This window comes from Sardina pilchardus, chromosome 21, assembly GCF_963854185.1.
Source record: "Sardina pilchardus chromosome 21, fSarPil1.1, whole genome shotgun sequence".
Taxonomy (NCBI): domain Eukaryota; kingdom Metazoa; phylum Chordata; class Actinopteri; order Clupeiformes; family Clupeidae; genus Sardina; species Sardina pilchardus.
Window position 1 is genome coordinate 21,271,689 of NC_085014.1, and position 27,500 is coordinate 21,299,188.

General features: G+C 43.6%; 1 protein-coding gene across 5 annotated transcripts in view; it reads right to left on the reverse strand.

The window, feature by feature from the left end:
- The window catches only part of slc2a9l2 (solute carrier family 2 member 9, like 2), a 145,007-nt gene that overhangs the window by 31,215 nt on the left and 86,292 nt on the right, over positions 1-27,500 (reverse strand). For all 5 annotated transcript variants that reach the window (XM_062524337.1, XM_062524338.1, XM_062524336.1 and 2 more), the window contains exons 10-11: positions 27,309-27,410; positions 26,167-26,242 (exon numbers count right to left, since the gene is read on the reverse strand). In XM_062524337.1, coding sequence (XP_062380321.1) covers positions 26,167-26,242; positions 27,309-27,410 — 178 coding nt within the window. The remainder of the gene's footprint in view (positions 1-26,166; positions 26,243-27,308; positions 27,411-27,500) is intronic.

The following is a 27,500-nucleotide window of genomic DNA, read 5'->3' on the forward strand; positions in this document are numbered from 1 at the left end:
TGTGCAACCAATTAGCACATCCCATGTGATCAAGGCCTGCCCTCTCCCATAGAGGCACTCAAGAACAAAAACACACAGTAAATTGGTCATCACTTCATTTAAAGTGCTGTTACGAAGCATGCCAGACAAAGCTGTTGTCTAGCCTTTGAAGGACTGCGGAGAAGGAATGATAGACAGAGAGAGAGAGAAAGAAAGAAAGACAGACAGAAAAAGAGAGACAGAAAGAACATACATGTACAATAGTTTTGCTGACAGGCATAATCCCCATTTTGTGGTCCATAACACCATGCTGTGCAAACACAGCCTATGCAAATCGTCAAGCAGATGCTCCTCGGCAGAATTAAAAAAAAAAAAAAAAAAAAAGGCACGGCACGTACAGACACATAAATATTCTTCTGAACACCATCAAAGTGAATTTTGTAATAGGACGGTTTAGGACGTTGGAGGGTATGAGGCATCTGGGCCATGGACACTTTATTCCAGCCTGCAGCTGTTACGCCCATAGAGACAACCAGCAGGAGGAAGAAGTTAGGGACTCCGAGGACATTAATGAAGGTCACAAAAGCCAAGTGATGGGACCCAAGGGGTGACTCCTTTCTTTTTAATGCAATGTCTGTGCTTAGACACTACTGAGGACTACAAATAACTTTTTTTATCCCTTACTTATTCAGGTATGTGTGGTCCTAAAACATTTTACAATAGGCATACAGTACACTTGACTATGAGAGACCATGTATCGTTATTGTAGTCTCAACAACACCACTTATAAAACAACAAGATACATAAAGCAGTTGTTATTATTCAGGGAATGGTAAATACTGAAATATTATGTTCAGATGCCTTTGAGCATCATGGACAATGAATACCGTATGTTTACACATATCTATTAGAGAGTTGTTCATAACCTGAGCATTCCAAACATGGCACTTGTAAACTATAAATTATTTACTACTTATATAAATTATACATGTATTAATAGAATCCAATACATGGAAGTTCTTGCATTTATGAATATACAATGAAACCGGAGGCGGAAAACACATTTTAAATTTAATGTCTCAGAAGACCTCTGGTGAGTGCTCTTCAACTATTCACTGAAAGCACATATACAGTACAATTAATTAGACATAAAGAAATGCTTCAATTGCAATTGACATCCACTCAGTTCACCAAACCTATAAACTCATGATTCGAATGAGACCATCTCTCTTTTAGCCAGCAGGAAGAAAGCCAGCATGAAGGGAAAATGAATAATCTGGAGTCTGCACAACAAAAACAGTGGACTGGATTTGCACAGGTCAGTGCGTATGAAAGGCTGCATTATAAGCCCTGACTGGCTGGGCTAAGGTAACAGGAGGACGGCCATGTTGTTATTATGTAACGGCACGGCAGAAGGGCGCCAGAGAAGCTACCTGCTGTTGTCTTAACCGCAGGTTCTTTTCAGAACTCCGCAAACTACGGTGCCCAGGTCATCACCACTCTCTCTCTCTCTCTTCTCTTCTCTCTCTCTCTTTCCTGCAACTCCTTTCTTTGTCTTTCTCCATCTCTCTCTCTCTCTCTCTCTCTCTCTCTCTCTCTCTCTGTGTCAGTCACTCACTCATTCTCTGTCTAAGTGATTGAGTACAACTCAAGTTTCCCACACCAATCAGTGGAGGCTGTCGCACAGGCTGCTGGTGGTGGTGATGATCGTGGTGGGGGGAAAGCGTGAAGTTATTACAACAAAGGACACACCGAGCATCTGTTACCCCCACTAGCCACCCCCCCCCCCCCCCACCCCCCCACACACACACACACCCTCACCCTTCAAAAACAACTCCGCTCCCCCACCATCTCCACCTCCCCCTCCTCCACCTCCTCCACCTCCTCCGTCTCCTCGCATGACCGCCGGCTCGTCTGCCGAAGAGCCCCTCCTGACGGATGTAGTTCATTACGCGCTGACAAGCTTTCTCTGAAGAGCCTATTGTTTCTGGCAGCGCCCTGTGTGTTGTTATTGGCACAACGAGACCCCGACAGCACACCCACCCACCCACCCACCAACCCACCTATCCCCCGAAAAAAACACCTGGAGGCTATCCGTCTTCCTCACTGTCCACTCACCCCTTCTGGCCATTTCATCAAGCGAACTTTATAAAGCCGTCCGCTAATGGCGGACCAGAGGGGCCTGGTGGGAGGTCTTTACTCGACAAAGCCGTGAGTAGAACGAGCTGTCCGGCAGACGGCCTGACGGAAATCCCCCCGCCGCCACCGCCGCCGCACCACACCACTTCCTCCTCCTCCTCCTCCTCCACCTCCCCTCCCGCCGCTCGAGAATAGTCGAGAATACAAATGACTTCTGCGGCAACATGCAGACCCAGAGAGAGGCACGGAATCAAAGAGAATGACAATGAAGGAGAGCGCAGAGAAGTTAACTGGGGTTGCACTATGTGATGGTGGTGGTGGTGGTGGGAGGGGTGGGAAGTGGAGGTGGAGGTGGTAGTGGTGGTGGTAGTACTGGGAAGTTGAGGTGGTGGTGGAGGTGGAAGTGGAGGTGGTGGAGGTGGTGGTGATGTTGGGGAGTGACTTTGATCACAAAGGCGGTGCTCATATTTCATGACAAAGTGATTGGAAGAATGAATACATAATACAAATGCTCAAAAGTAGCCTGGCATAGCCCTCCGTGAGCTTACGCTCAATTTTCCTTTCCCTTCACCATTACGTCTGGGTCTGAACCCAATGAACTCGATTTCTCAGGATGCATTCCGACCGGACCAATCAGCGAACGGGGGGGGGGAATGGGGGAGGCAGATGTTAACGATGACGTCGAGCATATGCGCGTTGTAGTCTCTATACTGTAGCCGTCACGACCAAACGTTAGCGATTGGGTAAAATCAGGCCCAATCGTTTCAAAAAGAGAGGGAGAGGGAGAGGGAGAGGGAGAGATACACATACTGACACAGAAATATCTTCTAGTGACCACTATAGAAGAGAGCTTCATTAAAAGTCATAACCCAGGACTAAGTCATTTCCCCTGGGTTGTATTAATGCTAGGTAATGGTTCCCATGAACAATGCAACAGTTAGTTAATTCTCGCAGCCTGTTTTGGGCAAACATGTCTAAAGTAGGGCAGACTTGTTCTTGTTCATGTAAAACACAGTGTGTAATGTTTGATTGAGTTCTCCACATATGTTTTTCATGCCAAGGTGAATTTATGTGTGTGTGTGTGTGTGTGTGTGTGTGTGTGTGTGTGTGTGTGTGTGTGTCTGTGTGTCTGTGTGTGTGTGTGTGTGTGTGTGTGTGTGATTTTTGAAGTTCTCCATCTTAAAAAAAGAAGAGCGCCACCAATAGTGCTTACGACAGCACTAGAAGGGCACGATCAGACAGAGGGCAGTTTGCTGCTAGTGAAAATAATGCCAAGTGCATGATGTGCTAATAAAAACAACGTTTTTTTTCCCCAATCCAAGACCCTCGGGACACCACTGCAGAAACACGAGATGCAGCAAGTGCACAAAACACAAGGCACCCAGTGCTCTTAAACGCTTGCTACAAATACAACACAACAGAGAAAATAATATTCACCTCTCACAGCAACAAATCTGTCCTGTCTGTTTGCGCCACTGAATCACAGAAAACGAACTAGTAAAACCGGCCAATGCCGTTGATGGAAATGTAGGCTAATCACAAATGTTTTTAAATGGGGTCCTATTTTGTGGTCGGCAAAAGGTATTTGACACATTTCAACATTCTGTACATTATTCTTTGTAGTTTAATGGTTTTGAAACCTTGGTGACCGTTAGAGCACCAGTGTTTACGTTGAGATATACAGTATATACGTTAAGCAAGGAAGGAGACAGACACACTTCTGTGGCCAGTGCAAGTAAGTGTGTTTCTTTTTTTTTAAAGGCACATTTGCATCACATGCTATATTTATTAGTGTATGTGTGTGTGTGTGTGTGTGTGTGTGTGTGTGTGTGTGTGTGTGGCCATATGTTCTCAGTCTTGAAGTACAAGCGTGCAAGTCCTTCAGGCTATGACCCTGAAGACAGTGACACCCTTACAATTATGGTAAAACCAGGCAAACAAAAAACATGCAGCCACCACACGCCACATCTCTGCCTCATCGACAATGTCCAGACACTCACCACTGACATGTTTCACACACACCTACTGTCAGTGTTTATTAAATGACTCATATCGTTCAAAGATATGGGAACAAATAAACAACAGGAGAGGAGGGAGAGTTTGCACTAACAAGTTGCTGTAAACAAGTGCGTCATATATTTTTTTGTCACATCAACATCACATCACTACGCAGCACACAACATAAATAGTTCATAATAAAATTTACATAGCACTTCATCTAGGGCACATGCTAGTGTACATCTCCCTTGGTTATCTTTAGCTATGTCTGCGTGTGTATCATTGTTATATAAAGCAAGTTGTGTGTGTGTGTGTGTGTGTGTGTGTGTGTGTGTGTGTGTGTGTGTGTGTGTGTCAGAGAGAGGAGGCGGGGGATGGCTAGAGTGTGAGAGAGAAAGGTGTAAAATGCACGCTTCTGCATAATGAAGACTGAATGCTGTGTGTGCGCTGCTGGCAGGTGGTCATGTTTGATCTCGACTCAGAGCCCCTCGCTGGGTTTTTTTATACAGCTTTCGCTTTACACTTTTCCTCTCTCTCTTTCTTCACATCTGCACACCTGTTTTGGCATACATTTCTTATTTCGAGGCAAATACCCTTGAGGCCCAATTCACACCAAAGATCCGCGACGACGCAAAACCGTTGCAGCAGGAGTTGCAGAAGGAGTTGCAGCAGTGTGAATTAAATGTTGCATGCCGTCGCCTGCCATTGCAGGCAGTCACAAAGCACTTTGGAATGTTGCGACACGTTGCATTTTAGAAGGTTTTAGAATGTTGCAGCTCAGCTTGTCGTGAATCTTTGGTTTGAACTCCTCCTAAGAATCCCAAGTTCAAGTTCAAGTTCAAGTTAATTTATTCGTCTCCCTTGGGAGAAATTTGGTTTAGAGACAGGGTACTGCTGCGGACATAGAACATACAGAGACATTACAACACTGTGTAAAGACAATATAAACATCCAAACAAAGACAGAAGGTACATACTGTAATGGGCAACCACTGGTCAACCCTTGATCTCCGCAAGTACAATGCAGGGTGCATCACGCTGCTCACAGTCATGTACATAACTACTGTACCCAGTCTAAACCAAATGCATGATGCATGATTCTGTGACAGTGAAATGATTTGCCTGGGTTGCTTCATCTACTGCCATGCTCTTTTTCATCACTCGTCATGCTTATTTATTTGGCGAGAGCAAGCCAAAAATAGTCTTTAATGTCACTCTTGCTTGGAAAGGAATGATAGTATGGAGAACACAGCATGGTGTGTCTCTAATGTCCTAACAATCAAATCCTGACTATCAAAGGCCAATTCCACCTCAAAAGGACAGGGCGTGCATGACCTGCACTCAGATGCAATCAGTCTAGAGTCTCCACAGGTGTTCTGTGATGCCAGTGAGATGAGCAAGTGGGTGCCCTGACTATTTATTCCATCATAACGCTGAGCTTATTTTCCACCTCTGTGAATGGAGTTTTAAGAAATGTTGAGTCGCCTGTTGCCAAGAGCTCCCTACTTCCTGAGAAATCAATCTGGTCTGTGGCAGACACTTTTGTTTTATGTAATGCAGAGGGAGCCATAATTCATGATTTCATTATCCATTTTTTTTCTTCCTGCTTTCAAACAGAGAAAAATGGACAATAACGATAAGGGACAGGAACTGGTGCAGGGTCCTGATAGGAACGGTTTTGTTTGCTTTTGTAGCAACATTTTCAATTCTGATGATTTATAATTTCAATAAAAAGTTTGTTTTAGTATCTGCACACATTGTCACGGCATAGGATACATCCAGTCTGACGCCTGGGAGAGCATCTGGTTGAGTATTAGGGGGAAGTAGCTCCAGTCTTGTGGGGGGGGGGGGGGGGGGGGGCAGGTACTATAGCTGGAGAAGAAGAACATTCTGACTGTGCAACACCTGAACCTGGCCTTGTCCATCCTCTATTTTATATCAAGGAACGTTTAATTTGAATCTTAATATTGCCATCTAAGGTTGTGTAGATGTTGCTGGTTAATTTGTTGAATGATTTAATGTGATTCTTATCATTTAAATTGAATGCTAATTGTTCAAATGTGTTGTCACCATTAACAAAGACACTGGCTTTTTAGTGATGTTACCAGTGGATGAATTGGTTATAGTGTTACTGTGTGACTTTGCAACATGGCCAAAGGCATGATATTAAAGAATGTGTGTGAATGGCAGTGTGCAACACCTGAACCTTGCATTGTCCCTTCTCTTTTTATATCGGGGGGGAAATGTGGTTGTGCCGCGCCCGGAGTTCCCATAGACTTGGAGACTGATAACAGTCACTTGGATAAACGCAGTGTGCTGCGCTGAAAATTGTTCTCAAGAGAATGCTGCAGCAAAAGAGAACATGCCAATATCTATGACCGGTAGATGGCTCAGCTGAAATGCCACCCATGGTACTATTAATGAGATGATATTTGGGCATCTGCCGCATCACAATGGCATCAGTGTCCAGTCAGCTGGACAATACTGCATCGCCTCCATTCAAAATATAAAGCCATTATCTGAAGAGAATCGCATAAATCATCACTCAATTAGTTTCAAAAGGCTAGGGACGTGTTCTGTGTATAAATCAATTGAGGAATGATTCATTTCTAGACACTGTGTGTGCTTGTTTTGACAAATCTGAGCCTGATAAATAGGGGTGAAAAAATTAACCAATACGTATCGGAAATCATTCAGAACGTTCAAAATGTGAGTGCATCAGAGGGCAACCCCCTGGATCGGTTTAAATCTAAATGTTTAAATATTAATATTCTCAAGGGAAGGGAACGTTAAGGGAACATTAGGAGAACATTGAGGGAACCAAACATATAACCAACTGCTAATGTTGAGAGAACATAACGAAAACTTTCCTGCCAAACCAAGAGGCAACCAAAACCTAACCAAAAGTACCTTGTAGAACGTTACTGGAACCAAAGGCTTTCGTAACTAGAACGTTCTGGGAACCAAAAATGGCTAGTAGGGCTTCGGCTGTGAACCAACAGGTTTGATTGCCGGGCCCACTGTTGCAAGTCTGTGTTGCTTTGGGTAAAAGTGTTTACTTTGAATTACTTTTATATATAAGGTAGAGTTGCAGAGACACAAAGGCTATGGCTGATGGAAAGCACACGTCGAGGCTGCCCTTTGGGCAAAACAACTGTTATTTGATGTTTATGGAAAAAAAAACAAAAGGTCAGGCAGTCAAGTGTTCAGTGTAGAAGGTGAAGGGTGCCTCCAAAATCAGACGCCTCACCATTTTCCATTTTCCATTTGCCAATGTCAACACCTCTTAATAAAGAAACATTTGAAATACCTACCACAAATAAATATGTGGATAATATCTTGTGTCAACAAAATAAAAAGAGTTTAAATATCAGCAGTCAAATTATTATATAGTAAGATGGGATATTCTTTGTTGCGGTGTTGAACAACATAATCCCCATGGTTACTAGGACCAGGGGACAACATGATGCTATTACCATGAGCTACATCCACTGACAAGCGCAAGTCCATTGGGACCACCAAGGCGAGCCTGGAGGAAGGAGGGAGAGGGAGACGGAGGGGGAGGGGGAGGGGGTTGTGGTGTCCAGATTCGGCCCTGACGCCGAAGGTCTCTCACTTGCAGGTCAGGAAGCAATAAGAGGCAGGGGCATGTTTACCAGCCCTCAGGGGATAACTACCATGGCACGCTTGGGAATCCAGTGTGTGACTTGGTTTGGAAAGGGTGAATCCAGCTGTAAAGTACTGTATGTGGTAGGATCCATATTACATTTAAATTCAAAGTATCCTGTGCATGTTTGGTTAAACCTCTTCCATAGATCTTCCATATATCTGATTCCTCTGGGCAACCACAACAACAACAAAAGTCAATCTACACATCTGTTTTATATCATCAAAATGAACTCAAAGGAAGGGACCTCCATATACAGCTCATGCTTCAACATGGAAGGAGCTGTGGGACTATGAACTGTCTAATAACTACGACCACTAATGCTGTAGGCTTCCGGTAAGAAAACAACTGTAGGGTGAACACACCTACCTATTCGCTACTGTATACACAACGGCAGCTCTACATACGCCACCAACAGCATTTTCATTATATGTCACTCTAACAACAGAGAACCAAGTGCAAGCATGGAGATAATCAGTGGGCACTCTAGCCATGAAATGACGTGCAATGCAATATTGCACAGCCACAGGCTTTGCACATACACAGGGTAGTCATCAGGGATTACACTTCTGATTATCACTTCAATAACAAAAAATGACTTCCTCCCTGTGCCCCACAGTATGTAATTGTGTATTAATGGCATGGGAACAGTAGGATAAATAACTCTGACGAAACAGACACACAGACATACTCACATGCACACACACACACACACACACACACACACACACACACTCGCACGCGCACGCACACACACATTCGCACGCACACACACACACACACACACACACACACACACACACACACACACACACACACACACACACACACACACACACACACACACACACACACACACACACACACACACACACACACACACACACACACACACACACACACACACACACACAAACATCTTCTTCGGGGATCATTACAGTGCTTTTGAGTAATTCCAGTTCTGCTACTTGTGTATGTGCAACTGCAGAGTCGGATGAGAAGTTCACAGCCATAATCTCCATCACACAGGAGTGTGAACCAACAACGTTTTCCCCTGGCCATCCCCTGAAAAGTAGTGGGGATGTGTCGAGCCAAGTCACAGATAACACCTACGGTGAGAATTGCAGACTTCCTCTGCAGGTCACACTTTGCGCGCTGAACATTCCCCACCCGTCACACCAAGGCAATGAAACGCACGGTGAAAATTGAATTTGAGAAAAGCACAGGCGTGACTCTTAAAACAGCAACCTGTGCTTTTTTAGCTCCACAGATGATGCACATTACATACACAGGAGAGTCATCCACGTGCTATCTGGGACACTGGCAATAGCTCACATGCTGTACAATGCATCAGCAGTGGGTCCCTTGATGACAAACTGTGTAATAGATTATGTAAAATAAAAACAAAAAATAAAAACGCCCATCTCCACACAATCACGTTTTCTTAGATGTCTCGTCATGGAAGAATCTGCTTCACTGAAACCACTGACATTTTACCATGCATGAGGTAGGGTGTTTGCAAAGTCTTTTGTACAAAGCCTGACTTAACGTTTTCAATTATATGGGTTTATTTGATTAAAAATGGGCCACCTGATAGATTGAAGTACAGTAGTATTAAAGCTACTCTCTCTCTCTCTCTCTGTCTCTCTCTCTCTTTCTCTCATGCTCTATATGAAAGCAAATTGACATCAACGCTATTTTCCCATAGTATTCTGAGGTATTTGTTCATGCCATTCCATACGTCAAAAGCCTACAGCATTCGGTCATGCCAATTAACCTTGATGATGTCCTTCTTAGTTTGGGGCCTCTGCAGCGAAACACTTGATGGAAATCAGCCTGACTGGCTCTCCGCACAGCATGCTAATTACCAATGAAGAGAAGGAGAACGAGCGACAGCGATCGCCCAGAGAAGAACAAAGAGAGAGACAGGGAGGAGGGGGATGAGGGGATCACTGCTTTTTAAACGTTAACAGTCATTTCCTGTGTATAAGCCGCAGGCCACAGTGCTTTATGCAAGCTAAAAGAAACAAAACCACATTAATACCATATTAGCTGCCCCAGTGTGTTAACCTCGTAGCTGAGGAAATGTACTGTAGCTAAATCAATGTATAATAGTTGGGAAATTATGGTGTATTTACATGTCGAGGGCTGAGAACCAAAGGGGCGTAAGTGACATTTTGGTCAAAACTGAGTTATATATATATATATATATATATATCACTTTTGGTCGCTTGGGTTGCTCTGCTATTTCGAATGAGACATATGGAAGTCTGTGAAACAACACAATGGCATATTTAACGGATTCAGTGTAGACAGACAACATTGACAGTTGCTCGCTTGGGTCCGGTTAGGACAAGGTGTTAGACTGGTGGTCCATGCCTCATGATCAGCTGAACAGCCATTCTCCACAGGAATCGAGACAAAACAGCTCTATTAATAAACTGCCGTTAAATTCAGGTGGATTTACACATTAAGACGGATTAGTGGCCATTTGAGAGAAGCACGTCCTCGTAATGCATCTCATTATGTATATCCAGGCAATTGCATGTCCTGCTGCTGTATAAGTTGATTTGAAAAGCTGCACACACGGCTCCCTGCCTGCGCACCGTGTATTCCCCATCTGTAACACCAGCTCGATCAAAGGCATGTTGAAAAATGTACTTTTAAAAACCACAGGCTTGAAACATCTTGAATGTTTTTCACATCTGGACACAGCGACCTACGCTTTTTGTAGTCACACAGTCATGAAACATGAAACGGATAAATGTGCCATCTGGGAGGTTGGCGATAAGTCAGATGCTGCACGTCATTGGTCGACCCCCGTGATTGCAGTTTCTGTATAATCGATTCTCTGATGCGCCTCATCTTAACAGCATCACAGGGGGCTTCCCCTTGGCTCCAGGAGAAATGAGATTCAGATCGGACACACAACAGGATTTATCAGATGGCCACAGCATGGGGCATCGGGAGATAAATGACAAAAGCCAAATTAAGGTTTATTTCATTCTTCCTCTCGCCATGCTACTTGCTTCCAGTGATTTCCCTCTGGATTGCGAGCGAGAGACCGAGAGTCACATGTTGGTGGTCTGGCCCACAGTGGTAACTGATGCTGCTCAAATGTGACAGCAGAGGCAGCAGAAAAAATGTTGCATGTTGGCCGCTCTCTCTCTCTCTCTCTCTCTTTCTCTCTCTGACTCTCTCTCTCTCTCTCTCTCTCTCTCGTTCGCTCTCAATGGCACACAGCCCGCTATGCTTTTACGATTTGTCGGTATCTCTGTTATGTAAATTGAAGAGGATTTGGGACTCTGAGCCAGGGTATTACTAAACTGTGAGCGGAAGGGAGGATAGAATCACCTCGTGGGAGACGCACACCTGATCAAAAGAGTATATCTCGAGCAGAGAGAGAGCACAGAGACAGAAATACAGCCTCTGAGGTTGAATGTTTGGTGAGACATTATTGGTGACTGTTGCAATAACTTTACATCAGTGTGGCATACAGCGCCTGGAGCATTGATATACTGATGATGTCTGTTTCTTCTTAACACAGCCACTGCATCACCGACAGGCAGGTAAATAAAATGGATGCTCAAGTATATCAGGAAACGGTTGCTGATTGGTTGCTGTGTGAAATCCCCTTCCCATATTGGTAGGAATTTAACATCCTGTATACTGTATATTTAAAAAAAAACAAAAAAAAAAACAGCATATTTCCTTGATATGAGCAACGAGTATACATGGAACTTTAAAACATGGTTTCCTCCCAATACAATCCTTACCATTCCATTTGATTCCCATATATCAAAGTGAATTCCATAGGGATCATAAAAGCAGATTAAGCCAAAGAAATGATCTCTGTCTCAAACCCCCAGGCTAAAGAATCAAGCGAGAGAATGCTAGTGAACAGGTGGAGTGTGGGTTTGTGTCATTGCTGTCTCTTTTTAAGGATGCATTCACACGAGGACCATTTAACTGGACCCTATCCGAGTGTGATTACTCCTTCCTAGCTCTGAACCAGCTGGTCTCTCTTCATATTACATTTTTGTTTGCGGACCTGGGTTCCTGGGTTCCTGGGGACCTGATGTTCATGTCATAAACACTAGCTTCTTTTTACCAATATTAGCAACATAGCAAAAATGGCAGTTCATTTCCTGGTTTTGGAATAGATACCTGTTCCACCAATCAAACAGTCAATTGATCTGGAATATGACCGGAGCATTGACGAGACCATTCCACGGAGGATATCAAAAAGAGCTCCATGATGGGCTGTTTCCGGAGGGTGTTTCTTAATAGGTGACCTGACCTATGAAGAAGTCAAAAATCGACTCACAAATGTCAAAAACGGATCAGGAGCTAGGAATAGCCACCCACGGGGCAAAGGAAATACAACTTCACTTACACTAGGCTTTGTAACTATGGGAGGGGAGGTGTTACTAGCATGTGTCACATTGATCGGTCATTGTTGCCTGGGGCGAGGAATTGTGAGGTGACAATATCTCCCCTCTTATCGTAAAGAATGCTCCATTGTAGCCTTGTGCTGAAATAGATTCAAAAGGATTGAGGCACTTTTCATGAGCATTTAGGTCCATATTCTCCCATTTGGTAAAGTAAAAAAAAAAAAAAAAATGCAACAACTGAAGAGTGTTTATCAAAAGTGTATACCGGGAAGTGAAATTAAAAAAAGTACGTGTGAATGTCCAAATGGAGGAGTACAGTCCCTGGAGAGCTCCCACAGCTCTTGCCACTGCACTGCTGCGATAGATAATGCCAGGTTATTTTGCTCAGCCGGGAACTTTCCAACTAAAAAAAAAAAAAACAAAAAAAAACTTCTGCACAGCTGTATTGGGGAAGACCTGAAGTTGACCATCATGGTACTCACAGTGTTGGGAAAGTTCACTTTCTACATGAACTAGTTCAGTTCATAGTTCACAAATTTTAAAATGAACTAGTTCGTTCATAGTTCATAATTCCAAATTATGAACGAAGTTCACAGCTTCAAAAAAATGAACTAGTTCAGTTCATTTTTTCAATATGTTGCGAACTATAAGCCTACTCTTTTAAAATTGTTGCCACAGCCAGCAATTATTTCATTAGTTTAACATGAAATAGCCATTTTCAGACAGGTTTTACGCACATTCTGCTATAATTGCTTGCCGCATTTCTGACGGTAGCGGACATTCAGACATGAAGCATGCGAAATATACGGCCTCCTTTTATTCACATCTATAGAATTTCTATCAATTGGGCTTTGGTTCGCTGGGCAGAAATGCGGCCGCGCTTTCAGAAGAGTAGTTTTTACACTGGGAGAGGTGGCTATACCTTGCTGCATTAGCTAGGCCTATCTGCAGCGTGAGAGATGGAACTGTTCAGTGACATAGGGCGCTTTAAAAGGCTACACGTAATACTTCCCTTGATCATCAACTGCGATTTTTTCCGCGATTGCATTCACAGCAGCTGGCAACATTACACATAGGTCGGCAGCATGAAAAGTTCCGATAGTAGATACGGAAATATGAATTCAGGTAGGCATAGAATCTGGCATAGGCAAAGAAGCACCCGCAACGGTTGGGCAACACTTTAGTGCTATTAACGGTGTGTCGTTTGCCTGAATTATTGAACGAAATTAAAAAAGAGTGAACGTGACGTTCACAAACACCAGAATGAACGCGTTCACAGTATCGTTCATCAGGCAGAAATACAGTTCGTTCAAGTCAAGTCAAGTCAAGTTTATTTATATAGCACATTTCATACACAGAGGTCATTCAATGTGCTTTACATAAACAAAAACCAAACAGTAATTATAGCAGATAAAAGCATAGATGGGCAAAGAGTAATAGTAATAAAAATAATAATAATAATAATAATAATAATAATAATAAAAAGATCATAATAGAAAATAAAAACAAAGCATAAATCAAGATCAAATCAATAAGGAATAATTAACATAAAAGACTCCAGATGGAGTAATTAAGAGACAGTTAGCAGAAAGCATCTGAGAACAATTTGGTCTTAAGTCTAGATTTAAAACAGGCTGCAGTTGGGGCCTTTTTAATGTCATCAGAAAGTTGGTTCCAAAGCTGAGCCGCATAGCAGCTAAAAGCTGCTTCGCCATGTTTAGTTCTAACAGCAGGCTTTACTAAGAGGTTTTTCTCCTGAGACCTCAGAGGACGAGAAGGTGTGTACTGCTGAAACATGTCTGATAGGTATTTAGGTCCTGCTCCATTTACTGATTTATAAACAATTAGTAGTGTTTTAAAGTCAACTCTGTGACATACTGGAAGCCAGTGCAGAGATTTAAGAATTGGAGTAATGTGCTCAGTTCTTTTTGTTTTTGTGAGAACCCTAGCTGCTGCATTTTGAATCATCTGAAGCTGTTTGATAGTCTTTTTAGGAAGGCCTGTGAAAAGCCCATTGCAGTAATCAACCCTGCTAGAGATAAATGCATGAATGAGTTTTTCTAAGTCATGTTTTGACATTAGCCCTCTCAGTTTGGCAATATTTTTGAGGTGATAAAAAGCTGATTTAGTTATCATTTTCATGTGACTGTTGAAATTTAGATCACTGTCGATTAATACACCGAGATTTTTAACAGTATCCTTTGCTTTCAATCCTTTTGTTTCAAGGAGAGTGGCAACCTTAATCCTTTCCTCCTTTTTACCAAATATAATTGCTTCAGTTTTTTCTTTGTTCAGCTGAAGAAAATTTTGAGCCATCCAAGTGTTGATTTGTTCTATACACTGACATAGAGATTCAAGGGGACCATAGTCTTTTGGTGACAGAGCTAAGTAAATTTGTGTGTCATCTGCATAGCTATGATATGAAATCAAATTATTTTGGATGATTTGTCCAAGTGGGAGCATATAGAGGTTGAATAATAGTGGCCCCAAGATCGACCCCTGGGGAACACCACAGGTCAGGGATGTTGGTGTTGAGGTACAGTTGCCGATGGCAACAAAGAAGCTCCTTTCTTGTAGATATGATTTGAGCCAGTTTAGAACTATGCCTGTAAATCCAACCCAGTGTTCTAGTCTGTGTAGTAAAATATTGTGATCAACAGTGTCAAATGCTGCGCTAAGGTCCAGTAGCACTAGGACTGATGTTTTACCAGAATCTGTGTTGAGACGTATGTCATTGAAAACCTTAATGAGAGCTGTTTCAGTGCTATGATTTGCCCGAAAACCAGACTGAAAGTAATCAAAATACCCATTTGATGTTAGGAAGGTGGTTAGTTGATTAAAGACTACTTTTTCAATAATTTTGCCAATAAAAGGTAGATTGGATATGGGCCTGTAATTGTTTAAAATGGAGGCATCCAGGTTATTCTTCTTGAGCAGTGGCTTTACAACAGCTGTTTTTAGTGACTTAGGAAAAGTGCCAGACAGCAGTGATGTATTTACAATGTGAAGGACATCTGAGGCTATAAGGTGAAAAACAGTTTTGAAGAAATTTGTAGGCAGGGTGTCTAAGACACACGTGGAGGAGCTGAGAATCTGTACTGTTTTTTCAAGTGTTTCGTAGTCTATCAAATTGAACTCTGACATCAAGTTAAGTTTCCCTCTATTTGTAGCTGGAAGTTCCGGGTGTTGAATGAGTAATTTAGCAGATATATTGAGTCTGATTTTGTCAATTTTACCTTTAAAAAAACATGAAAACTCATTGCATTTATTAGTTGAGAGAAGTTCGGGCACTAATTGTGAGGGAGGATTTGTTAACTTTTCGACAGTGGAAAATAAAACACGAGTGTTATTTGAACTCCTACTGATGATGTTAGAAAAGAAAGACTGTCTTGCTTTGCACATTTCAAAGTTATATGTGCGGAGCATGTCTTTATGGATGTCATAGTGGATCTGAAGTTTGTATTTACGCCATTTTCTTTCAGTCTTCCTACACTCTCTTTTTAGGAGTTTAACCGCTGGATTTTGCTTCCATGGTGCTTTCTGTTTGTCCTTAACTTTCTTGGATTTTAAGGGAGCAATGCCATCCATAATGTTTGCCATTTTTGCATTAAAGTGATCCAATAAGTCTTCTACTGAGTCTGACAAATTACTTGATGTCTGTGAGAGTGCTTGCTCAAAAAGAACACTTGTCTTATCATTTATGATTCTCCTTTTTACCAACATAGATCTGTTCTGACTGTGTGGGGACATAGACACATCAAAGAACACGCAGAAATGATCAGATAACGCCAGGTCTTTAACAGCTGTGGAGACATTGAGACCCTTTGTGATAACGAGGTCGAGTGTATGGCCTTGAGAGTGTGTTGGCTCCTGTATATGCTGTGTTAGGGAGAAAGTGTCGATTAGTGCAATGAATTCCTTGGCATAATTGTTTTCAGGATTATCCACATGTAGGTTTAGATCCCCTGATATAATAAGACAGTCAAACTCTATGCAAATGACTGATAGCAGTTCACCAAACTCTTCAAGAAAGACTTTAGCTGAATGTTTTGGAGGCCTGTAAATAGTCAGTAGTAAAATCTGAGGAGAAGACTTAATGCTTGCACACAGATATTCAAATGAAGTAAATTCACCAAATGATGACTGATTGCACTGAAAGGATGCCTTGAAAATTGTAGCTATCCCCCCTCCTCTTTTATTTGCTCTGGTAGCACTCAAAAAACTGAAATTTGGTGGAGCAGATTCGATGAGGGTAGCAGCACTGTTTGCTTGGTCTAACCATGTCTCAGTTAAGAGTAAAAAATCAAGGTTGTATGTGCAAATAAGATCATTAATTAAGAATGATTTGTTTGAAAGAGATCTGATGTTTAGGAGAGCTAGTTTTGCTGTAAGAGTTGGGGAGCTATGATCCACTGGGGAAATCTGAGGCTGTAGTGGTACAGGTAGGAGATTTGACTGGTTTACCCTGTAGGCTCGATGTGCTAGTCTTCTATTACTTGTCAGAACAGGAATAGAAAATGACATAGGCTTACTGGGTCCCGGCATGTTCTCAAAACTACTGTCACTACCATTTCTATTGCAGGGACCCACAGAATATCATACAATACTCTCATGAAGTTGTTGCTGCGTAGGTGATCCTTTTGCATGCGGAGGGGGAGGGCGTCGAGGTGCACTGCGCTTCAGTGCTGAAGGTCTTGGGCTGTTGAAAATCTGCCTGGCTGCTGGTAGCAGTCTCTCCATTGTTGCAGGGAACATCATGTGCTTGAGTGGGGATGGTGACGGGTATGTGGGGGATCCTGTGGAGTTTGTTTGGGTGGTGGAATGATGAGGAAGGGATTGGGATGGGATATTAGGTGGGTTTGGGTGGCCTGGGTAGTTGGATTGGGTGGGGTGGTTATTGGGTGTGTGTAGTGATGGGAAATCAAGGAATAAAAGTCCAGAGTCTCCATCTGCCAGATGGGGTCCTGGGGGGTTTGTTGCTTCGCTATTAGCAAGTATTCCAGTAGTGTGTTCCATGTTGTTATGGCTTTGTGGTGGCAAGGATTCAGTTCAGTTCAAGTTCACCAAAATTATGAGCGAGTTCATGAACTTTCGTTCAATGAACGCGTTCAGGCACAACACTGGGTACTCAAAGACTCCTCCACACTGGTTCTCTTGCAAAAAAAAAAAAACATTACAGGTTTTGGTCCTTCAACCTCCCTCAAATCCAAAAGGAAATCCAGCCATAATTAAATGGGTGAAGGGCAGTGAAACTGTGTCTTTAAATAATGAACCCTTAAAAGTCTTTTTTCTACCAGGCTTCCCCCACAGTTGTAAAGTATTCATATTTTAAAATGAACCCTTAAAAGTCTTTTTTCTACTGGGCTTCCCCCACAGTTGTAAAGTATTCATATTTTACACAAATAAATATCACTCAAGGCTTACAATTCTTATGAAATCTCTGAAGAGACATTTTGACTGACAAGGTAACATTACACAAATGCAAGTGGTTGGCCACTGCACATTTGCCATAAAGCAATTTGTGATTCTCCAGGTCGGGGAGAGCGAAGTTGCCAGGCTGGTTAGGCTCTGTAGATGAGTAGGACACATGCTTTTAGTTGCAGTGAGTTGGGATTGTTAGAGCCAGGAGAGGAGAGTGCTGTCTTCAACTTAAAGAGATGATATTACAGTTGGAGGTGTTCCACTGAAGTGCTATGCGGGTATTTTTAGAGGACTAAGTGGAGACAAAATAAAAAAAAATAAAACAGCCAGAGAAGCTAAAATAGGAGGGAGGCACTTAATCAGACATACTGTAGAATTAGAGGCCAGCCATGATTGTGAAGAAGTCGACACGCCACTTCTTGTGTGTGAGGTTTCAAAGTGATGACTAGTCACGCGTAGGCATGAAGGTGTGGACCATCAGTGATGCTGGAGGTGGCGTGATGGGAAATATGTTTCCAACAGGAGTAAAAGGGAGGTGAATTAAACTCCTCTCCTCCCTCAATATCTCGTTCTCTCTCTCTCTCTCTCTCTCTCTCTCTGTCTCTTTAACTACAGCAGTAAGGTCACTGTGCTAATTTATCTGCTGTTGACCACCATGGTGCTGAATTGCAATGCACCATGCCATTTCCCTAGCGTTCTTCTTTCTGCTTCCTCTCTTTGTCCTTCTGACCATGCACGTGGTGCAAAGCCATTAAACAGAACAGCCGTCTTTTATTGATGAGTTCTCATGGGAGAGAGTCTTTCAGACAGTGTGTGTGTGTGTGTGTGTGTGTGTGTGTGTGTGTGTGTGTGTGTGTGTGTGTGTGTGTTCGCATATATGTGTGAGTGTGTGTGTGTGTGTGTATGCCTTGCTCAGCTCGTCTGAAGGTGAAACGAAAGCCTGCATTCCTCTGAATGTTTCTTTGTTAGAAAGTATTAAAAAGTCCTTGCAATATGTGTACAGTACATGCGGCTGATAAGTAGTGGAGTGTGGAAGTGTAAACAAAAACATTAAAGGGCGCATAAGAGCTGCGCGCCAACGCATTCCAGAACAGAACATTTTCATTAATGTATTATTCATCCTGGCTTTGAAAGGTATAGATTTAAAAGGACACATTTACCCCCCGCCCCCCCACCCCTCACACACACAGAGCGGCATATCCTTTGTTCCCACTGTAATCAGCACAGCCTTAAAAGAACATATACTTCCCCCAAGAAGCACAAACAGACACAAAACACACAAACACACAAACACACAAACACACAAACACACACACACACACACACACACACACACACACACACACACACACACACACACACACACACAAACACACACACACAAAGAAGAAGAGTCAGTATGCACAGTGTGTTCATGGTAAGACAGACATGCAGTCTGCTGCATCAAGCCGTCGGCAAGCCACTTTATTTAAAAGCTCTCTCTCCCCCTCCCAAAAAGAAAAAAAAAAGCTCAGGACAACAGTCTGACAGCACAGACCTGAGCTCCGAAAGTGAAGAAGAGAGAAACGACAGAATCCCGTTATGTCCGCTGGCTGCACCGCAAAATACTCCATTAGAGCAACTCAAGAGTTCCGATGGGCTCTCTCTCTCACACACACACACACACACACACACACACACACACACACACACACACACACACACACACACACACACACACACACACACACACACACACACACACACACACGCATACGCACATGCACATACACGCGTGCACGCACGCACACACAACTGATGTTGGAGAGCGTTTTGTCCAGTCTGATCAGTATGCAGAAGGTATGCACCACTACTCTTTTGCTTTGCCAATAATGAAGATCTGAATCTGGCCACACACACCATAACAACACCAACTGACTAGACCCACTCACAGCACACTACTGGTCGTGGACTGCCTGCTACACTACATAAGACAATACACCCAACACAGAATATCTCACAAGGCTTTCTGCGATACCTATAACACACACAGGGCCCTAGCCTGGCACGCCCTCCCAGTGACGCAACGCCTTCAGGCTTTTGCTGCTGGTCTGGCCAACTGCTCATTGAGAAGGATTTCTGAGTTCCCGAAATCTGCGGAACTGCCCCCTTTGGTCGAGAACCAATCAACTTTGAGCAGCTCCAACGGCTCTGGGTAGAGGCGTGTTCAAGGCAGAGGAAAGAGTGTTGTTATTGGTTTAAACTCGGCAAACCGCTTTCTGACATCTACCAGTAGCAAATCGAGGCACTTAAAGGAGGCGGGTCAACCAGCGCTTGCAAGAAACCATGTTAGCACAGGCTGTTGGTCAGACTAAAGTCTCGCAGAGCCTTTGAAAGTCGATGGTAATCAGGCTAACAGGGCCCTAATTTGAATGCTCAGTCTGTGTCAGACATATGTCAGTCTATCAGCAAAGCTCTTGTGTGAACTATGTGCCTCATGGCACATACTGTATATGAAGCAAGCTCTAAGACTTTGCACTTAACCTAGCATTTCAATTAGGGGACACATGGTCTTTGTTATGCTATAATGGACGCTGTAGCACAGTATTATGCAGCACTGAACACAATAATATAACTAAAGGTCTTGCTATGCTGTCGGTGCACTGTGCGGTCAATGTCTCTTCAATAGCACAGCGGTCAATTTGTCCAGTGTGCTCCCATTCATTTGCAAGCTCTCTGGATTTCATTCAGTCCTGCAGCGCACTATCTGGAACCTTTCTCTCTCTATTTCTCCAACACACTTACAGTATCTTACAATGTGCACTGAATTGATTTGTTTAAGAGTGAACTTCTCATTTTCAGTGTTCAACTTTATACTATTATCTTATTTTCTAGATGTAATTGTCTTAATTCAAGAAATCTTGTCAAGTAAAATGATGTGCACGGACAGATCATTTAACTTGTTTTGAGTACCTTTTACCTCAGACACCGCTTTTTTTTGCAGTGTGATACATTGAGGAGGCCTTGAACAGGCTGTCCTGACAAATCAGAGAGCACACTGACGTTCACCACACAATCATTTAGCACTTGCTTGGCCTTTAAGAGAATCAATCTAGTGGGTGAATGCAACACGTTTATGATGTTCGTGAGAGATAAAGCTCTGTCCTTGGCACTGTGTTCATGCAGGCTTTCACTGCTTACGTTGCCAATGCTACCTTTTGTGTCCTGCTTTCCTGATATACAATGACAACAACAACAGCAGCAGCAGCAACTATGACAACAATAAAAGTCAGGTGACTGCAGCCCTCTACCTCCATAATCGGTTAATAAAGGAAGGACCAACATTCTTGCGTCATCGTCAAGGAGGACCGCAGTATTGTGACCCTCTGACACAATCAATTGTCAGATCAGTTCACTCACTCACTCACTCACTCACTCACTCACTCACTCACTCACTCACTCACTCACTCACTCTCTCCTCTCTCTCTTAGTTTGGTGTATGTTATCTTACAAAGAATTTGATCAAATTGTTAAATGAATGGTGAACCTGCTAACTCACAGTTTATACAGTAACAACAAATGGTGACTTACTTCATGGGCAAATTAACACACAATTGCAGGTGTGAGGGAGTATTATAATGCAATGTCACAAAAAGGTGCTTTGAGTGACATATTTCAGATTCATTAACTCAAATTGACTTCCTTTTAACAAACAAATAGCTATAACATAACAGAGTTCTGCAGATGGCCAGATTTGTTGCTGCCTTAAAATGCAATATTGATGAAATAATGAAAATGAAGACATTGAATCCACTTATGAGGATTGACGGCCTCACATAGACACAGACATAGACACAGACATACACACACACACACACACACACACACACACACACACACACACACACACACACACACACACACACACACACACACACACACACACACACACACACACACACACACACACACACACACACACACACACACACACACACACACACACACACACACACACACACTCCCAACTCCTAACTAAGTGTGATATTGCTGGTGACAAGGTTAAAGACTGAGGGGCCCTGGCAATTTCTTATCAAAGTTTTTTTTTTGCAAATGCCATGATGAATATGTATTTCCACCCGCTCCAATGGAAGAGTCAGCAAATGAGGTTGGCATGTCTCTCCTCTAAATGAGGTGCAAAATAGCATCTCCAAGTTGTAACATTTCCCATTCAGGCAGAGAACCTTTTTTCCTCCCGCCTTCATCGTTATTCTTGTCACATCCACTGGATCTTTTTTTTTTTTGGAAAAAACTTGACTCCATCACACTATCTGTGGCACTGCAGGAAATTGCCACCTCCTCCCAGCTTAAACAGTGGTCTCCATCTGCATGTCTATTAAGAGGGGGGGGGGCACTTCAGCTGTCTGTGCCACTGCTCATATATGCTTTACATATAGCCATATAGGTGCAAAATGTCCAGCCATCTGATATATGTTAATTACCTTTGGCCACAGATGGACTCCCCTCCTCTAGAGTCGTCCACATTCATCTTCAAGCTTAAAGGGATAATCCGGAGTGAAATGCACTTTAGATCAATTTTTCGGACTATTGGGAGTACATACGTTGAGTTGACACCAAAATCATGTCATTCGGATGTATTTTGAGAAAGTTCGAGTTCACCGTTTTTAGCCAAAACTCGTTAGCCTGGAAGTGACCGGGGCAGGTCCTTTCGCCACTACAAAACGCTATTTTTATACCTCTTCTACTGTTCCAAACAACGCTACACTTACGTGGTAGTGAGTAGAGGGTCCCTAAAGCCAAACCGAAGTATCCCCACGTCTTTATGTGGTCGGATAGAGAGTCCAGAATTAATTTAATCGAGTCAGTACCTTCCGGAAATGTCGCTGTGGCAGCTGCGCAACGCTTCCACAACACTTTACTAACATTTCCGGAAAGGTACTGACTCGATTAAATTCATTCTGGACTCTCTATCCGACCACATAAAGACGTGAGGATACTTCGGTTTGGCTTTAGGGACCCTCTACTCACTACCACGTAAGTGTAGCGTTGTTTGGAACAGTAGAAGAGGTATAAAAATAGCGTTTTGTAGTGGCGAAAGGACCTGCCCCGGTCACTTCCAGGCTAACGAGTTTTGGCTAAAAACGGTGAACTCGAACTTTCTCAAAATACATCCGAATGACATGATTTTGGTGTCAACTCAACGTATGTACTCCCAATAGTCCGAAAAATTGATCTAAAGTGAATTTCACTCCGGATTATCCCTTTAAGTGTGCTTTAGGTTCCTTTAATGTTCATCTACCTTGAGGCTGAAGTTTCATCTTCAAGTGTGCTTTAGGTTCCTTTGGTGTCCATCTACCTTGAGGCTGCTCCACCTCCACTCTGGCTATTCTGATGTTGAAAGGGGAGCCTCTGGCTCCGATTACTTTATGTCCTGGTCTTGAGATGCTGCGCATTGGCTTTAGGTGCCTAGCAAACGGCAAGGGAGAGAGCAGTTGGCCAATGAACACTGCATATAGTCATTTCTAATCCAGTCGAGGATTTCTGTTCCTTCTACTCTCCGTAGTTATCTTGCAGGGATTTCCAGCGGAAATGGAAACGCTCGTGATTCAGCGCTCGCGATCACTCTTTCACGGCCGACCATCTTTTTTACCCATGTAGTCCTTTATCTCACTCCTCTCCTTGAATGAAAACGAGTCCATTTTCTAAACCCGAGCTTTCGCAAACTCAATATCATTCAAGTGAGATTCCTTTGCATGATTAGGCATTACCATTTCCGGTGTATTAACATCTCCTGCAGGGTCCTGCCTATTAATGGAAAAGTATTTACTAAGGAGAGAGATTTCCTTGTGTGTTTAAACCCTGGATTGGATTCACTTTATCCACGATACAGACTGTGTTTTTTTAAGACTTGAACAAGGCTGCACAGGCAAAACGTCTACTGCATCTAGAAACCCGAGTGCGCTGTTTCATTCTTTTTTTTATTTTGTAATCTCTCCGTGACCAGCATCTCAACAGAAGCATTCACAGTGTGTGTTCACTCTTCCCGTCAAACAATACATAACCTACCTAATACACAGATAGGATATGAACGTTTTGTGCCCGTGGAAGGACAGGTATTTACTATGAAAAGTGAGCTGTACAGCTTCAAAGACATAAGGATTCTAATGCATAGCACATGTATAATTCACCATCTCTATTCATCTGAGGATTATCTATTCAGTCCTGTGGACCTGTAATTAACATATCACACCAACATGTCACTGACTGGGAGCTAATGTAGATATAACCGAAGGCTTTTATCCTCTATCGAGGGAACAACTACAAAGAATTTTACCCCTGAGTCAAAAAAAGGTTGGTGCATGTTGCTTGAATTAATGGGCCGTATCATATTACGTAATAGCAATATGTGGCATATTTTTAAAACATGTTGCAAACTCTCAGATGTTGTTTTCCAGATATGGTGTGAGGCATTAAAACACTTATCACAGGAACTGCAGAGAGGCAGGCTGTTGGGCGTTGGGTGGGATGAGGCTGGTACTCTCATCTCTAAACTGCCATGTCCTGTAGCGTGGGGACAGGGGGAGTTGGGTGGAGAGCTCATCCCATGTGGGGGAACATGCGGAGCACTCCGATTCCCAGATGCTCGCCGCCTAACGCGCGGGAATGTAGGACACCATTTCCATATTGAGAGGACGAGAAGGGGTTTAGGTTTAGCTGCCGTGAGACGTGACGTCGGGCCAAAAAAACACAATTCCGCTGGGTTCTCCTCACACGCGAGTATACAGGCTTTTCCTGCTGCTTGGAAAACAGGCACATTTTCGCGCCACCTCCATAAATCATTTGAGCCAAGATGCTGAAGATGAATCCCCGACACAAACACACAAAGATGCACACACGCACACAAAGACGCACACACACAGACATGCACATACACTTACACACTTGTTTCACCTTCAAAGACCGTGTGGAATTGTACAGAAGTCTCCTGCTTTGCTACGTCATTGAGTCCCACAACCTAAAGGAGAATCTAAATATATGACTCCCAGCGTGACATTTTGTCCTACTACGGTAATTGAGATGCGGTAGCACCACCTGCCCGCTTTCTTCCCAATCACCATCATCTCTCTGTAATGTGTTCATGAAATGTAGTCATTTAAATCAGATTTTCTGTCATGTGCGTCACATGCTCGTACAGGCACAGGGTTGGATCAAGGCGGACTTCATTAACATTGCAGAAGAGTGGAAGTCTGCCATGCAAAAAAAATGATTGAATAGGAGACCACAGCCAAAACAACAAAGACTTGTTTTGTGTGTGTGTGTGTGTGTGTGTGTGTGAGAGAGAGAGAGAGAATGAGAGAACGAGAGAGAGAGAGAGAGAGAGAGAGAGAATGTGTGTGTGTGTGTGTGTCTGTGTGTGTGTGTGTGTGTGTGTGTGTGTGTGTGTGTGTGTGTGTGTGCGTGTGTGTGTGTGTGTGTGTGTGTATGGGTGAAAAGGGTGTGAAAGAGAAGGGAAGAAAGAGATTCACACCATAAGCTGTTTGCCCTCCCCCCACCACCACCAAGCCACGCATAACCACACAACTTTTCTCCACCAACCATGAACATTCATATGAAATATTAATGTGACAAGCAACGACAACTGGTGTCTATAAAAAAAACAAGCGCAGTTTATTTGTGTGCCTCTATTCTTGACTTTGTTTACAGACATGAAAAATAAATATGTGCATAAGAAATCAACACAATGAAGCTGGCACATTTGCCCCAACTGTGTACACGCAGCTTCCTTAGCTTATGTGTGTGTGAGTACTGTACGTCAGAAGGCAAGGTCCGGTTGCCAAGTCTGGTTGCCACTTGTAACAAAAGGGCAACCAGGCAATCGGGCAACCAATAATGGTGAGTCTTGTCAGAGGGTGAAATGGTGAATGCATCTCGTCTATAAGAGTATAAGGGAAGCATATCAACACATCTGCAAAGCGCCGGGCAGTGCGCTGGGGACTGGCACATCTCTGCCCCTTTCTGGCCACTCTGCATAAGCCCGTCTCTCGGCATGAATAATGTGCCCACTGAACGCCTCTGCAGAACTGGCAGTCATTAGCCGGCACACTCGTGGCCGCGGTCAGCGTCGGGAATGCCCGAGCGACGGCCCCCCCCGGGGTCCGGCAAGCGGTCGAGTGGCCACGTGATTGAGTTATGCTTCCCGAGGCGATCCGCTGCTGTCATGCAGCCCGGGACAAGTGGGAGTTACAAATTACTACAGTAATCTATGTCTGTGTCCATGACAGTGCACCCACACACACACACACACACACACAGTTTAAGCAAGTTTACAGGCTTTGGGTGGGGAACACAACTGCCAGGTGTGAAGGTGAGCAGAGATAGGGAGCATGTATGTGTGTGTGTGTGTGTGTGTGTGTGTGTGTGTGTGTGTGTGTGTGTGTGTGTGTGTGTGTGTGTGTGTGTGTGTGTGTGTGTGTGTGTGTGTGTGTGTGTGTGTGTGTGTGTGTGTGTGTGTGTGTGTGTGTGTGTGTGTGTGTGTGCGTGCGCGCCTAGGGAAGGGGGATTGTTTTACCTGGCCCAGAGCAGAACGAGGCGATCACAAGCAATATGGAGACAAAACTGAGGTAGGGCATCCACGAGAAACGATCCTGAGAAGAGAGAGAGAGTAAGAGAGAGTGTGATGTAGAGAGAAAGAGACAGAGAGAGAGAGAGAGAGAGAGAGAGAGAGAGAGAGAGAGAGAGAGAGAGAGAGAGAGAGAGAGAGAGGAAGACAGAAAGAGAGAGGGATTAAAAAATGAAGAGCGGAAACATGAGCTGCAGTGAAGCCAAGTCGGGGGTTGACTAATTAAGGAAGACATCACCCCCACCCCCTCCTCGTCCACACTTTGCATATCATCTCATCTGATTTGTTGGGGGAAATTAAATCATGCCTAAAATGTAAACAACGGATAAATGGCTGGGGGGTCAGGGCCTGAATGCTCTATTTCTGCCACAGGAATCACACCCTCTCACGCCGGGGCGAGAGGAAGCGGCGCTACGCCTAGCAAAAGCATAGCGGCGTAAAACGCGCTTAGCAAACTCATTAGAATCTCCCTGGATGACCTTGCGATGAGAAAAGCGCGAGTCTGGAAAAGCAGGATTAAATAAAAATTCTCTCGAAATAAATCATTTCTCCCTTTTATAGCCCAGAGACGGCTATTGCGGGGCGCAGAGTCGGTAATACTATTACAGTTACTTAAGACACTTGCATCATTTCCGCTTGTTCAACGGTGGCTACATATGATAAACAGTCATGATGTCATCCTCTGCTCCTGCCGAGCGTGCCAAATGCTCTTGATCTCGTGGCGTGCCACCCCTGGAGCGCATGTGTGCTCGTGCTACTTTCCCTCGGAGACGAGCACAGAATAAATATCATTACTGTGGAAGCCACTGATGCAATTTCATTTCAAGAGTTCAGGTACAAGCAGATGCTCATGTGAAGCCCCCAAACTCAATTTTAGCAGAGTGAGGTATATGGACAGGAATACAGATGACACTCCCATTTATGGGATTAGCAGGACACTACATGCCAGATGACTACGCATGCTTGAAAGCGATTATTTCCAGCGCAACAAGGCCCTCGCGGATGTCTTTGACCAGGAGTCTGGAGCAGTTTGTGATTGTGACCTTGATAGAGGTCACACATCTGTGCTCAGACTATCCGTGTGATCTCACCTGGAGATTGAGAAAGAGGGTGAGCAGCCCGAAGAAAAACGCCATGGTAGAGAAGCCGAATATCAGCAGAGGTTTTCTCCCGACACGCTCGATGACCAGCCCCTGGTGGAACAGACAAAGCAGGAGGTGTTAGGAATACAGATAAAGACATTTAGAAGCTTTTGAGGGAACATGATGGCACACTTTATTTAT